Here is a 15,405-nt window from a genome sequence, read left to right on the forward strand (position 1 = left end):
GGGCTGAAAAGCTCATCTTACACCACATTGTTCTTAGTAAAGGCTGTTTGTTGGGTCTGTCTTTCTGCAGAAGTTCTTTATTTTATTTTATTTTATTTTCAACACAAATATAAAAGCTCAAGCTAATAAAATTACAGATCATGCTTCAATCTCTGGAGATGAAAAATTAAGTAAACACAGAAGTGGCAAAAAGACTGCAATTCCTCGAATGGCCACTTGAGGCTGTCTTTAAAGGCGAGTCAAATCCCGTAGGCTACGTTCACACTGCAGGTCTTAGTGCTCAATTCCGATTTTTTGATCAAATCCGATTTTTTTGTCTGCTTGTTCACACTACAAACAAAATGTGACAGCAAACGGGCTCTAGTGTGAACCCTCAAAGGGGCCCGCATGCGCAAAAGAAGCTCCGTTAAGACCCAGAGCAAACAGTTGTTTGACTGATGGCCCTTAATTGTAAGAGTTGTTTCGGACTTTACGTTCCCCAATTTTGCTTTAAGTTATTTTGTTATTTACATATGGCCTAATAATGATCCTTATTGCTGTTTTAGAGAGGAGCGCTGCTTCAAAGGATAGTTACAGATTTCTGTCAGAATCTGCAGATTATACAGTACAAATAAAATGTTCACGTTTCTCCAACGTTGTCTTCCTAACAGTTTCACTGACATCTACACTGGATGTAAAAGACGGATTTAATGCGACATTACCATTCAAACGGCAGTCGCTTTCTAAAACATCAGATATGTATCGGATTCAGTACCACATATGAAAGTGGCCTGAGTCGGATTTGAAAATGTCAGATTTGTGCTGTTCAAACTGTCGTAACATGATCGGATTTGGGTCGCATAGGGTAAAAAAAAAAAATCGGATTTGATGCGCTTTCGCCTGCAGTGTGAACGTAGCCATAAACTCCCATATGAAACTGAAATGAAAACTTACATTATAACACTATTTAAAGTTTAGTACGATTATTTGTTTTGACCTGTGTGGTATGAGTATGAATGAAGTATGAATGTCATGGTAATTTGGGGCTTATAATTATGACTTTAAACAGTTGTTTTTAATCAACTGATCATTCCAGTGTGGAATGATCACGACACATGCAACTGGTTGGGGGTGAGTGGATGAAGGCAGGACAAAGACATGTTCTGGAACACGTACATTACTCAAAAGGGATAGAATAATTCAACCCAGTTTTCCATCAGGACAATGATCCCAACATAACGACTATTAAAGCCCCACCTTCAACCCTATTGAAAATTTGTGGGATATAGTTAAAAGGCAGGGCTTTGCGAGGAAACTACCAATTCTGCCAAGAAGCGCGGTCAGATATCCACCAGAATTAATGCAGAAGCTTGTTAATCTGGTCGAGATGCAACTTACTAAGCGGCACATCAACAAAGTATTGGTTGGGGTGCATGCATATATATTTTTGAGCCTGTGTAAATGAGCAGAAATCTAAAATAAATACAAATTTATATCTGCTGTACATTCACTCAAAGAAAGTATTTCAACCTCAAATTACGCTGATATTCATGCTATGGTGAGTAGACGTAAACAATAACTCTATGACATGAAGGTGATCTGTCTCTCCAAACTCTTAAACTAAAGACTCCTAAAATAAAGCAAATTATCTAATAGCTAGACTTTGAAATTATATTGAAAATCCTTTCAAAATGTTTTATTGTTCCCTCATGTCTTAAAGATGTTTCTTTTGTAATGTACGCTACTATATGTAGTTAGGAGCCTGCTCTTCTTCTTATATGTTCCTTTTGTAGGTATGTTTGCATGCTTCACGAGTACTCACTTGCTCTTGTTATTATTTTTCCCTGGTTTCTCTATATAAGCAGCACACTGGAGCACTTTGTAAGAGAAATTCCCATAGTGACTTAAGCACTACGTGGTTTCAAACTCCAGTGATGCATGAGTAAGTTCCCTGAATTGTGTACACTGTGAAATATCTAAAGCTAGTGGGATGGGTCATATTTGCAGAGACTCTTGGTACATTATTCTGTCATCATCTTTTATTTGCTTCCACATTTCTTTCTTTAATCTGTGCCAGTGGCTCAGTAGTTCTTTACATATGTGCCTTTGGCTTTGTGAGACTGGAAAGCACAAGTGTGTCTGTGTATGCATCTGCTGTGTATCCGAAATAGTCCCTCATCTTGTCCTTACAAAGGAATGAGGAGCTGTGCAGGGTCAGAGAAGGCAGTAGGGGGGTCTGCAGGGGATAAATGGGTGGGTGTGTGGCTGTGAGGACTTGGTGAAGGAGAAAATAGATTATTCCATCTGTCTCAGAATCTGCCCTGCTGCTGACCCACACCCAGGAGACGGTGGTCACATGGTAACCAAACCTTTAAAAACTCCCAACATGCTCACCCAGGACTCCAACTATCTCCAGACACCAGCTGGTCTTGGTGCTCACACTGCTTTCTCTGAGACACCATCATGTCAGACACAGAGGAAATTGTGGAGGAATACGAGGAGGAGGTGGAAGAAGAGGTCGAGGAGGAAGAGGATGACAACGAACAGAGGCAAGCGGAGCATGAAGGAGAGACCAGACCTCGACCTAAAGCAACTTATGTGCCTAATATGGCTCCTCCAAAGATCCCAGATGGAGAAAAGGTGGATTTTGATGATCTGCATCGCAAGAGGCTGGAGAAAGATTACAATGACCTCCAGACACTGATTGAGCTGCATTTCACCAGCCGTCAGAAAGAGGAAGAAGAACTGATGGCGCTACGTAACCGCATTGAACGCCGCCGCGCTGACAGGGCCGAACAACAGCGTGTTCGTGCAGAGCAGGAGCGTGAGCGCCAGACGCGGGTTGCCGAGGAAAAAGCAAGGCGCGAAGAGGAGGCAGCCAAACTGCGGGCTGAGGAGGAAGCCAAGAAAAAGATGGCTTTCTCCAACAAGTCATTCGGTGGCTACCTGCAGAAGGTGGACCAGAAGAAGGGCAAGAAGCTAACAGCTCGTGAGGAGAAGAAGAAGGCCCTGATGGAGCGCAGGAAGCCGCTCAACATCGACCACCTGAGCCAGGAGAAGTTGGTGGAGAAGGCACAGGAGCTCTGGCAGTGGCTCCACCAGCTGCACGCCGAGAAGTTTGAGCTGGCAGAAAAGCTCAAGAGGCAGAAGTACGACATCCACGTGCTACGAAATCGTGTCAACGACCATCAGAGGTGGTCGAAAACATCGAAGACCTCCCGTGGGGCCAAGGGCAAGTCTGGCGCTTGGAAGTAAGCACCTTGTGGAAGCGCACCACGTTCCTGCTGGACTATTTGGTCACCAAATTGTATGATAAAAGCTATCCAAGCAGCTGTGCGTAGATTGAGTTGGACTGCAATGATTCAAGCAAAATAAAGTTAAGGTTGAATGATATCTGTGAATGTTCTATTGAGATTGAAGAAGTTAATTTGTCTGATTTAACTCAATATGAATGCGTGGTGGTTTTATTTTACGACGCCACAAGAGGCTGTCTCGTGTTTCATTTTTCACAAGTGAAGCTGTAAAAAGTCATCGAATAGTGTTGGATCTTCCCCTCAGAAAACTATACCTTTTATTATAAGAAAAGAAAGTTTTTCTTGTCACAATACAAGAAAAATGGGCAAAGGTGGCACTGGTTAGGTGGTGGATGATAGCTGTAAAGTCAAACAGGTGCTGCACAGCTGAGTTTTATGTAGCTAATTTAGTCTCTGAAGCTCCTGCAGCACTTAGAGCAAAAAGGCCACTAAATGTTGACTGATAGCAGTTTTAGGTTTGATGATCTTAAAAAGTACAGAAAATTGTTTTAATGTACAAGTAACAAATTCTTCTTTATGATCATGGGTGTAAATCACAGTGTCAGTTATTTAAAGCGTGCTCCTGTATCAGCTGAAATCACATAATGAAGTAAATGGTAAATGGCCTGTATTTATATAGCGCTTTACTAGTCCCTAAGGACCCCAAAGCGCTTTACATATCCAGTCATCCACCCATTCACACACACATTCACACACTGGTGATGGCAAGCTACATTGTAGCCACAGCCACCCTGGGGCGCACTGACAGAGGCGAGGCTGCCGGACACTGGCGCCACCGGGCCCTCTGACCACCACCAGTAGGCAACGGGTGAAGTGTCTTGCCCAAGGACACAACGACCAAGACTGTCCAAGCCGGGGCTCGAACCGGCAACCTTCCGATTACAAGGGGAACTCCCAACTCTTGAGCCACGATCGCCCTGTGATATAAATAATATAAATATAAAATAAGTGTATTTGTACAAATCCACATGGAATAATGATTGGCTGTTAGACTATTTTTTTCTGTTTCCTAAACACGTCTTTATTTAATGATTCAAGTCAAAATGACAGGTCACAAGAAAAAGATAGCATAGGATTTTACTCATATAATTCCCATCAAATATGTGACTTTATCAGGTTGTATCATTGAGACTGATTACAGTTTTAAAGTAGACAAGCAAGAAAACTGATGATCCACCGGAGAGTGAAGCCAAATGTGAGCAGCAGAGGGAGGAAAATATGACCTCTTAAAATAAAAAAGACAAACAAAAGAGCAGCGGAAGCACAAACAGCTGACCTGACTATATGTTCATCACACAGACAAGTGCAAAGCAGGGAAAGGAACAAAACCAAAATATGAGACATGAGACATAAGAAAGCCAACCTTCAAACCTTCAAAATACAACAGGAAGTAACCAGGAAAGAAATAACCAACAAAGAAGACGATGCAGCGCACACAGACGCATCATATCTAACTTTTCAAATGTTCCAGTAGAATACGAGCAAAGAGCTTTCTTTTAGCTCATTCCAATAAAATGCTCAGTGCTAAAAAGTTCAATGACTTAACCTTGTAAGTTGTGTATTTAAAGGTGCAGTCGGTCATTTTTTTTTTGAGAAAATAAAAATAATCATGTTTTTGTCTTCAGTTTTCTCCATTATCCAACCAGATTCTTAAATAAAACGTTTTCTTTTTTTGACCATGAAGGGTTTCATTGGATTAAAGCAAGCTTCTTTTGACAAGAGACACTCAGAATTCATTTAAGTTTGTTTTTTTAATAATAGCATAGAAAGCCCTACATGGCCAAGGTCCTGCACATATACCAGAGCTACTGAGACCTTGTAACAGCAGAGGGTCTCCAAGATAAACTGAATAGAGTGTTTAAACTACTCCATGCTCTTATTTTAAATTCAGAGGCAACAACTTTTGAGGTTGTGGCTTTTGAACTTTGAAGCAGCCTTCCTGAACCCGTTAGGTCGGCTGGATCGGTGGCTTATTTACTTTTCCTTAATCTTTCACCCATTTTGGGGGCTATAACACACATCTAAGGTGTTAATGAAAGAATGCATGAAGGAATGAGTGTAAGACCTTTTATTTGAATCTGTGTTTGAATGCTGGGACGTGTACACTTCCCTTCAATTTCTGTTACAAAAAGTGCTGTACAAATCCAGATTTAGTAACATATGTTATTTTGTATTGACTAGAAGATTGATGCCCACTGTCATCCCGTTTCTCTTTAATTATTATCTGTCACATTGTGGCGATCTCTTTGCAACATTATAGTCCAGTTTGTGTCCACTGCAGTCCTGTTACAGGTTAAATGACTGTCAGAGCTTTTAGCAGTGACATGGTAATTCCACTAGATGGCACTAGAAAACCAGTTTGAAGCATTTAAGCGTTAAGGTAATGTGAAAAACACACCCAGGAGACATTACATAAAATGTTCACATCTGCACCATAAAGGGTTATAATAATTACCTGGTTGCATTCAGGTTTATTGAAGACATCTTAGAGAAGCATAAAATGTTCAGATCATATACCTCACACAACTGGACGATGTAGTCTGTGGAATTATTGCACATAATTGGCAATAATTATGGTACGATGGCTCCATTTTATGTAGCTATGCAGGTATAGGGTTTGCAATTACGATACATGATCCTGATTAAATTCACAAACGTTAAAAGTTTCGAGCTTTTATTGTTTGCACTTATTCCTTCGGTGTAGTTTAAAGGAAGTGAGGTAAAGTGAAATGCAGATAAATGATAGCAGATGATTTGTAGATTCAGACTTTTTTCTGTATCTATTTGCTTCTGTGTAAACCAGCTTTCTGATTGTCCAGCATGGAAAACATCCTCTTTACCAACAGTTAACTGCAGTGCAACATAAATTATCATTAGACCAAGCTGTGGGGAAATTTCTCACCCCCTGTGGCTTTTGATTGTCATTCAGGCTTAGATTGCCTTACTGCTGTTTTGCTGTCATGGCGCTGACAAGCCATTAAAGCTTTCCAGACACGGCGGTATACCCACAGGTTACCATAGACATGGGGAGGACCTGTCTGCACAATCAGGTCTCTATACCCCCCCTCCAGCCTCACTATGCCTACTCTTTCATACACACCAGCTAAAGGTATGGTGCGTATATTGATGGTGTTGTGACAAATGCCTGACCTGACAGCATCGGGAAGCACCAGAGCACCAATCAAACACCTGTGTCTCACCAGGGAACAAGAAGTTCCCAGAAGTTCTGCTGCTGAAGTTGGTAACAAGTCGTTTCCTGATGGCGGCAGCTTTGTAGTCCTGAGTTCCCTTTAGATTTGAAGGAAAGCTTGCAAGGAAGGAGTTGAAACATGTCTACTCATATCAAAAAGGCTGTGTGTGTGTGTGTGTTCACAGCAACTGCAAGGTCATCAGGGGGAGGGCTGTTCTGTGCTCATTAGTACCTTTTTAGAAAAGAGGAGAATGCAAGTGCTGCATGATTGGCAGCTCCTGGGCCACATATTCTATTCTGACCAGAATCCTATTATGTGGTCAGAATAGAATATATGGTGTAGGTTTGTTTTATTTGGGGCTATTTTGTTTTGCATGTCATGGTCTGAGGAAATAAGACATCAAAGCTTTCTTACTTGTCAAAAATCACTGACAGATGAAAGACATTTTTAGCAAGCAAATTGCTCGAGATGACGGTTTAAGAGCCCTGTCATCAGACGTGATATTTTTTTTGGTTTGATGTGACACTATTTAGTAATGCTTTGAATACTCCTCATTGATGTTTTTCTGTTCATCCATAAGTATTATTATTTTTGTTTTCCTGGCGGCCATAAAACAGAAAATGGAAAGACATGTAATATGATGTATGTGTAGCTGAATGATACCAGATAGCCAATATTGGCAATCATGGCTGTATTTGAATTAACTGCCTGGAAATCCAAAAATCCAATATTATCTGGGCTCCGGTAGCATACAGTATATTCTTGTACCTCTATGTGGTTATAATGCGCACTTTACACACTAACTGGAGTCTGACCAACAAAAGCAATATTTTGCAGCATTTACCTGATTTAGCCATTTCAGAAGTTTAGGCATTTTATTAGCTCACTTTATTAGCTGGAGGTTTCATTCTGATCTGAGCACAGTACACAAGAATCGCTTTTACCTGCAGCACTGATCACTCAATTTAAATTATTTAGTAGCATAAAGTTTCTCTGTTGGAAAATTTAGCTTGTTTTTTTAATACAAAATATTACTGTATTACTAAAATATTACTAAATAGTACGCATGTTGCATACTATTTGTGTCCCATTAGATCAGGGATGTCAAACATAAGGCCTGGGGGCCAGAATCAGACATCAATCTGGCCCACTGGATAGTTTTGGAAGATGTGAAAGAGGACACACGTTTTGGACTTTTAATGCAAAGACCTCTTTAAGAGCTCCTCTACAACCATTCATACTACAACAAGATAATTAAGTTATAGATTACAAATAAATGATAGACAAGCTGATTCTTCATTATCTACTCTAGAAATTGTATTTCTTTTACAACTGGGCCACAATTAAAACAAACAAGAAAAAAGGACATTTTCTGTGACTTAACAAAAACTTCCTGTTTTGTAATGACAGGACACTTTGTGCTGACAGATTTCATTCAGTTAGTACAGCAGCAGAAAAAACTGAGATGTGCTGTTGCGCTTCTTTTTCTTATATTGCAATATCTAAGGGATTAAAAACAGAGCAAATGCTTACTTCTATACTGTTAAGCAGCAACATGTTGGCATCAGTGATTACTCGGGTTTTTGTGAAGATTTCTGTACTTACACTATGTGTGGAAATGACCCAGTTTCTAATCGGACATTGTTTCTTTCAACAAATACACAATTCTTTTAAATCAATTGCTTAGATCATGAAAGTACCGCATAAAAAGTAAAGCGACAAAACATTCACGCACCCAGTCATCAGTATTTACAAGTCTGTTGCTCGTCAAGCTAATATTTCAGTGTGTTTCTGAGTTTATTGGTCTAGTTTATTAGAAAAGATAAAGAAAAGCTTGTTACTATAGTATATAGTATAGTATTTTTTTACTTTATTTACACATTAAAGAATATTTTTTTCATCTTTTTAACAAAGGACATTAGTAGACATTGCCTTTCAGATTAATTAGTTAATTTTTCTTTATAATAGTGACATAAAAATATATTAATGGGAATACTTTCTTAAATGCAGTCATAATGTCTTTGTGCTTCTGCATTTAGCCCAGCAGTGTCTGCAGTAATGCTGCCATAAAGCCTGTGTAATGTAGTGGCTCGTCATTACTGTAACTTGTTAATGAGTATTAAATTATGCCTCTTGGTAAACACCACAAAAGATAAAAAGACAATTTTAGAGTCTTTCATGCAATAAAAGTCATCTGTTTTTACTGTGTTTTGAAAGTTTTTGTTACTTTGACGTGTATCTTGTTACATGCAGTGAGAAGAAAGAGGAACGTTGGTTTATGATATGGTAGAAAGGGTAAAAATACAATATTAATGTATTATATTTAATCTTTTTTATTTATTAATTTTCTCCTAGCATTTTTGTTTTCCTTAATTAAAAATACCTTCACCTTTTATTTACATCTTTAACGTTTTTATGGAAAACAGATATGGGTGACACTGCACGAGGCTATACGTAAACACCACCAGAAACAGCACTTCCACAGTTTGTAGATCCTCGGTTGTTCTCCTCATGTGTTAGTCCTTCCCACTTGAGGCGAGAGAAGGCGAGGTAATGGGTATTTAATGAAATGAGACGTCCTTGCTTTGTAGCCTAATTTTAAGTGATGTCAATTAAATGTGACGCGTGTTACAGCTGGATCATAAATTGTTTTCTTATAGCCTTCTGCTGCTCTGAGATGTTTATGATCTTAGATGCAACAGCGTTCTTGACTTCTTTATATTTAGGGGCATTTTTCATTATATTCATAATGTGGCAAAATGTGACAAGCGTGTGAATAAAGACCCATGTACAGTCAAGTGTGCCACACTTCTTTTACATGCGGTAGGTAAAACACCCTCAGAGAAACTACACCTGTCCATCCATGGTCATCTCTCCTCTCCTCTGTTGATACATCCTTCAGCATGTCATATTGGGACTGAATTCCAGGTCACAGGCAGAAGGACAGAGGAAGCAAGGAGGTGCAATTTAGAGAGTTTATTGACCAATTATTGTGACACACAGGGTTTTTGGTTATGCCCTGTAGCCAGTGATAATGACTGATTTGAAACCACATGCTCACATGTCTTATTGATGCCTCATTGGTGTGTATGTATGTGGGTGAATATGACTGGTTGTTTTCTATTTTTTCTGCTCTTTCTTATTTAAGATGTTGGGTGTAATAGGACCCCGATGCAGGCCACAAACCAAACTACAGCATCTTTTTGCATTATCTACATTTGCTCAAGAAGTCTAGAGTTAATGTACCAGTGTATGTATAATTTTAGTATTCAAACACATAAAACAGATGCAAATAGAGAATAGCTATTGTGGCTGAGGTGTGGTCCCTGGCGTAGCTGCAGGGGAGGGGTGGAGCGGTGAGCTCAGGGGGGTGGTACCGATAGGCAGGTGAGCCACAGGTGGTGGCGATTGTGTCATGAGTGTTTTCCTTCTGTGTGTTATAGTGACGAGCAGGAGGCGGGCTGGACCGGGACGAGCTGTCACGGCGCATTGTTATTATAAATAAAACGTGATTGTGAGCAAAAACGGTGTGTGTGTGTGTGTGTGTGTGTGTGTGAGTGTGTGTGTGTGTGTGTCGCATACGTCACAGCTATGTTTCATAAGCTGAAGCCAAAGGGGAAAAAACATTTGTCTTTATTGTGTTTCTTGAGGACTTGATGTTTGAACCATTTCTTCCTACTTAGCAAGGCCACTGTTTGTGCTTTAGTATCAGTGTTAAGATGAATGTCAAAGTCAAACAACCACATGAATACTAGTACCCACGGCTTCCCAGGAGAGCATGGTTTTATAACAAGATAATGTTATGCTCTCTGGCGATCAACTGTTACAGCTGACTGCTGTAAAATGTACTGTATGTACCAGTAAAGGAAAAACTACTTTGTTCTGTACAGTGAGTACTTGCAGATGTAGTGAACTTCTTAGCAAAGAGTTGCTTGTCTTATATATGTCAGCTAAGGGGAAACACTGCTATTTAGAATAGAATAGAATAGAATAGAATAGAATTCAACTTTATTGTCATTGCACATGCACAGGTACAGGGCAACAAAATGCAGTTTGCATCCATCCAGAAGTGCTTTAGTGATATAGATATATTACAATATATATTAGCAATAATATAGATATGTGAGTATATTACAGAAATGGGTCTATTATGGTATGTTATAATGTACACGGTATGAAGTATGTTGTGAATATTCTATAACTATAAGTATGTACAGGCTGTAGTGAGTACAAGCTATGTACAGGATATGAACAGGATCTAAATATGAAAAACTATACAGAATATGAAATAAATAACTTTACAGAAATCTGAGATATACAGCTATACAGAAATGGGAACTATGCAAGTTGTAAACAGTTGTAGGGTTAAAAATTATCGAATGTACAGAATGATTATTTACACAGAGCTATACAGTAGTACACTCATCGGACACTTTCTTAGATACACCTCACTAGTTTCATGCATGAACCCATTTTCCCCTCAGAAATGCCACAAATGATTCTTCGTGGCACAGATTCAACTAAGTGCTGGAAACATTCTCATAGATTTCGGTTCATACTGGCATGATACCGTCACACAATTGCTGCAGATTTGTGTGTAGCCAACAAATGTGGGATATTCCACTACATCTCAAATGGACTAAGAACTGATGACTGTGGAGTCCATCTTGATGTGTGTTATCCACCCTGGTGGATAACACACATCTTCAGAAGATGGGTACAATGTGGTCATGAAGGGATGGACCTGGGTTTTTGAAGCTATTTAATAGAAAAAAGGATTATGTCTTCTAACAAATGTATGCATTCGAATACACTTATACTTAATCATTGAAATACATAGGAGCAGGTTTGCAGTTTGTGTTAAGCTGCCATGTTCCCCCACCACCATATGTGAATACAGTAGCAGAGAAGGACATCATCCTTCTGACTAATCGCGTTTTACATATGTGGCTAGAGATCAGTCACATATGTAAAAGACCAAAGGTGGAGGAAAAGAAAAGCCAAAGGCATTCACGCTTCATGGAAGGACATTTAAATTTGTCTCTGCACCTTCAGACCTATGTATAAGGGCTCCCTTCACCAAAGAAACAAAAACACAAATCAAAGAGACAATGCTACTGGCATCTGGATAAAATGTTATCCCCTTCTTCCTCACCTCAAGTCTCATCTTCGGAACTAACCTCAGTGCGCTAAAACAGGAAAACTTGCATAAACATGCTTATTTAGTCCCAACATTGTTGCAAATACTAATTGTCAGGAAATTAGACATGCAAGTTTTCCATCTCATGACAGCAAACAGTGAGCTGGCACAAAACAACAGCTGGTTATAAGCTTACATTCACCTTGTAAGAATGAAACAAAGTTAAATCCACTTCAAAGCCAGTTTCATTAACACAGGCTAACAGCAGCTAACACATGCTAACAGCAGCTAACACAGGCTAACAGCAGTTAACACTCGCTAACAGTGGCAAGAAGAGCAGTCTTACTGACAGAAAAGTCTAGCATATCCTCAACAACTCACGTTAGCATCACCATCATCAGACAGAAGTGAGCTACTCTGACTCATTCACCAGCGTCGCATTCCTTTCACAAAATTTAACAGCCTCTTCAAGACACAGTTAATAATGGTGGACGCTTCTTGCTCGGCATTGACAGCTGAGGTAAAGAGTGAACTGACAGAATTCCAGAGGGAAAAACTCTGGGGTAGATCTGGACCCGGTCCAGACAGTTGTAGAAACATGTCGGCTAGCTGTGGCCATTATGAGTTTTTTATGAGTCATTATAAAAAACGATTTCATGATTTCTCTTAGCTGGCTAAAACATGTTTGTCCTACAGTGTCCACTGTAACTAGGATTATGAGTTAGAAAGCAGAACTCAGTTGACTGCAGTCTCCAATCTATTGACATATAGTGGTTGAAAGTTTTACACAGTATAATTTTAAATCACATTTCTTTCCTATTTTGATGCTCAATTTAAACTTCAACACGTCATCTTCATTGTGTGTATATACTTAAACTGAACTGCTTATGTGTGGTTGGGTGATTAGATACTTGCATCAACAAGCAGCTGAACTGATGTACCCAATAAAGTGGACTTTTTATGCCCACCTAATGCAAGTCCAACATGGTTTCTTTATTACATTCATTGTTTTATTGTATATTTCTTTTTGGTTTCAAATGCAGCACTACGTTTAATAGTGTATTTGTATAGTTTGATACTATTACTTTAACTTCTGAATAGTTCTATCCACTGGGTCGACTTAAATTAGCCCCTTAATCACCTCAGTTTTCTGGTTGATTTAGTGGTTGGTCTATTATTAATTAGGCAGAGAATTGCATACTTATCTCACCTACACCTCACAAAATCATGGGCAGTTTCACATGCTAGGCATACTTAAAGAAAACAGTGCAGGTCATAAAGGTTGATGTTGGGGTTTTTTTGTTACATTTTTGGTAAAACACACTTCAGTATTCTGTTATAAGCACACACACACACACACACAAACAGAGTACCAGAGGGGAACTGGCTGCTCAAGTTCCAGGTCTCCGGATGCCTTTAGCCTGTGGATAAATTAGCCTGCCCTGGAGACAGTGCGGTTTGGGCTTATCTCCAGCCTCCTCCAAATTGAGGTGGGAGTTAGTAGCAGCCAGAGGTATAAAGGAGATTTAGCCTATCCGACAGGGCATTAATCTCCGTACCTCCTCAGCATCCTACAAGTTTTCGAGCGGCTGTATCCCTCTGGCCAAGTAAAGATTTGATGTCACCATGCATCCTATCAGCACTTCATTGCACAGTGAGTTCATAAGTATATGGCTTTAGGGTCTGTCTCTGGTAGAGCTTTTAAGGGAATAATAAGAGTGGAGCCTTAATTGCTCAGAGAGAGAGGCTCAGCTATCATGTAACTGTTTGTGTTCTGATCACTGCTGATATCCAATTAAACATATTTTTCTATTTTATGACAATTTCTGTGACTGTATGTCTCTGAAGAGCACTGATGATGTTCTCAGTAATTACGGGTTGTTTAGTTGTTCAGAAATGTGTTGGCTCTCAAGAATTCTAATGAAAGAGCCCTTTTGGAGTTGATTAACATAAACGGCTGTTTTACTCAATAACTATTACACTCACAGGCTAAAAGCTCTGCTGTAAATAAACACCTTCCTATGACATAGAATATAAGCCAATAATGAGAGGGTTTCATCACTTAAAACTGACTTTACTGTTAACAACCCGTGTAGCACTTACATGTTTTTATACCTTGTTCGTAGAGTGTTGTTCCCAGATGTCCCCGCTGTCAGTCACCTGTAAATATATATATATATATATATATATATATTTTCTGTTCTCACTGTTTGCTTTTATAAGACTGTCCATATCCTTTGAGATTTGTGCTTTTGTTCTTCCTCTTTTTTCCTCTGTTGTAGTCCTTTCTTGTTTTTACTACTGCCTTTAGTTTAACTGAAGGTTTTATTAAATATACCTTCTGCTGTGTCTGTACCTATTTGCAGTAGATCTAGGCTGCTGGGAGCTTCCCATGATGCACTGAGTGTCTCTTTTTTACTCACTGTGTGTTTACACACCTCTTTGCATTCACTTATTGGGTTTTTTTAATCTCTGACTCTTTTCAACATGGCTGCCAGGGTGCAGCCACAGAGTCTGGCAGGCCCTGTGTGTTTGCCAAAGAGAAATATCAAAAACCCTTGGTTTTTACCATGTTTGTTTGGTCTTTTCTTGTCTTTCTACCTCCTCTTGAGCTTAACATGTCCACTGAAAATAGTTAATAATTAACACAGTTTGTCTTTCTCCTGAAGACTGAGCCTGGTTCTGCCAAAGGTTTCTTCCTGTTAAAAGGGAGTTTTTCCTTCCTACGGTTGCCAAAGCGCATGCTCATATGGGGTCATCACATTTGAAGTACTCTTTTAAAGACTAAATGTAATATACATATATCCACTCACTGCCCACTTTATTAGGGAAAGCTATTCAACTGCTTCTTAAGCCAAATATCTAATTAGCCAATCACATGGTAGCAACTCAGTGTATTTAGGCATCTTGACCTAGTGTAGGTGATCTGCTGAAGTTCAAACTGAGCATCAGAATGGGGACTTATTTGAGCTGATAGGAAGCCAAAAGCAACTCAAATACCCACTTTTTACTACTAAGGTATGAAGAATAGCATCTGTGAAGGTACACCATGTTGAAGCAAATGCGCTACGGCAGCAGAAAAGCACAGCAGGTGTCACTCCTGTTAGCTAAGAACAGAAAACAGAGCCTACAATTCACAGACTCACAACAGCTCATGAGTTTAGCTTTACCATGGCTGGTAGAGAATAACATAATGTCCTGTAATATGCATTACCAGAGGCATGGCCGTGTTAAAAAGATGTTTTGAGGCGTTCCATGCTGAGTTCAGTTGTTTTTATGACATCATGGCAAGATACCCTTCTTTTAAAGCTTCAGTACTTTAGTGCAAGCTTTCCATCAAGCAGAAAACACCCTAAAAGCTTAATACTGCTTACCAAACTTTACAAGAAAGTTGATCCTCCCGGATCATGTTCTTCTTCATTTTTTATGACACCAATCATGTTCACAGCATCATGGAGCCAGAGTTAGATCTTTGTTTTTGGTGTTTTGAGTGTTTTTTTCTGCAACAGATAATGTCCTGGCTGGTTTCATTTTCTGGTTTTACTTTAGAAATGTAGTTTCTGTTCATTGTTTGACTTTGGTTTATATTTTATTGCTTGAATTGAAAATCCTGCTTCCTCTGTGTTTCTGTGTTGTGTGTTTTTCTAAATGACTTTCTGTTTTATTTTGGTAGTCTTTTCTCCCTTGTGTGTATTTAGTTTTACTTCCTTTTTTTGTCGTCCCTTGATTGTTCACTCCTGTTTGTTTACCCACCTGTTACACGTTCTCCTAATCAGCCTCG

General features: G+C 39.4%; 1 protein-coding gene across 1 annotated transcript; it reads left to right on the forward strand.

Moving 5' to 3' along the window:
• The first annotated feature begins 2,365 nt into the window (after window positions 1–2,365).
• Window positions 2,366–3,420, forward strand: tnnt2c (troponin T2c, cardiac). The gene has a single exon (XM_085252227.1). The coding sequence runs from the start codon at window positions 2,443–2,445 to the stop codon at window positions 3,232–3,234; it is 792 nt and encodes a 263-aa protein (XP_085108353.1). The 5' UTR covers window positions 2,366–2,442; the 3' UTR covers window positions 3,235–3,420.
• The last annotated feature ends 11,985 nt before the right edge of the window (window positions 3,421–15,405 follow it).

This window comes from Mchenga conophoros, linkage group LG17, assembly GCF_057382185.1.
Source record: "Mchenga conophoros isolate Kocher_MC1m ecotype Shallow Benthic linkage group LG17, M_conophoros_male_GT1.1, whole genome shotgun sequence".
In the NCBI taxonomy this organism is placed as follows: Eukaryota; Metazoa; Chordata; class Actinopteri; order Cichliformes; family Cichlidae; genus Mchenga; species Mchenga conophoros.

Coding starts and splice junctions, on each gene's coding strand:
- tnnt2c (XM_085252227.1), top strand. CDS start 2,443: ATGTCAGACACAGAGGAAATTGTGGAGGAATACGAGGAGGAGGTGGAA.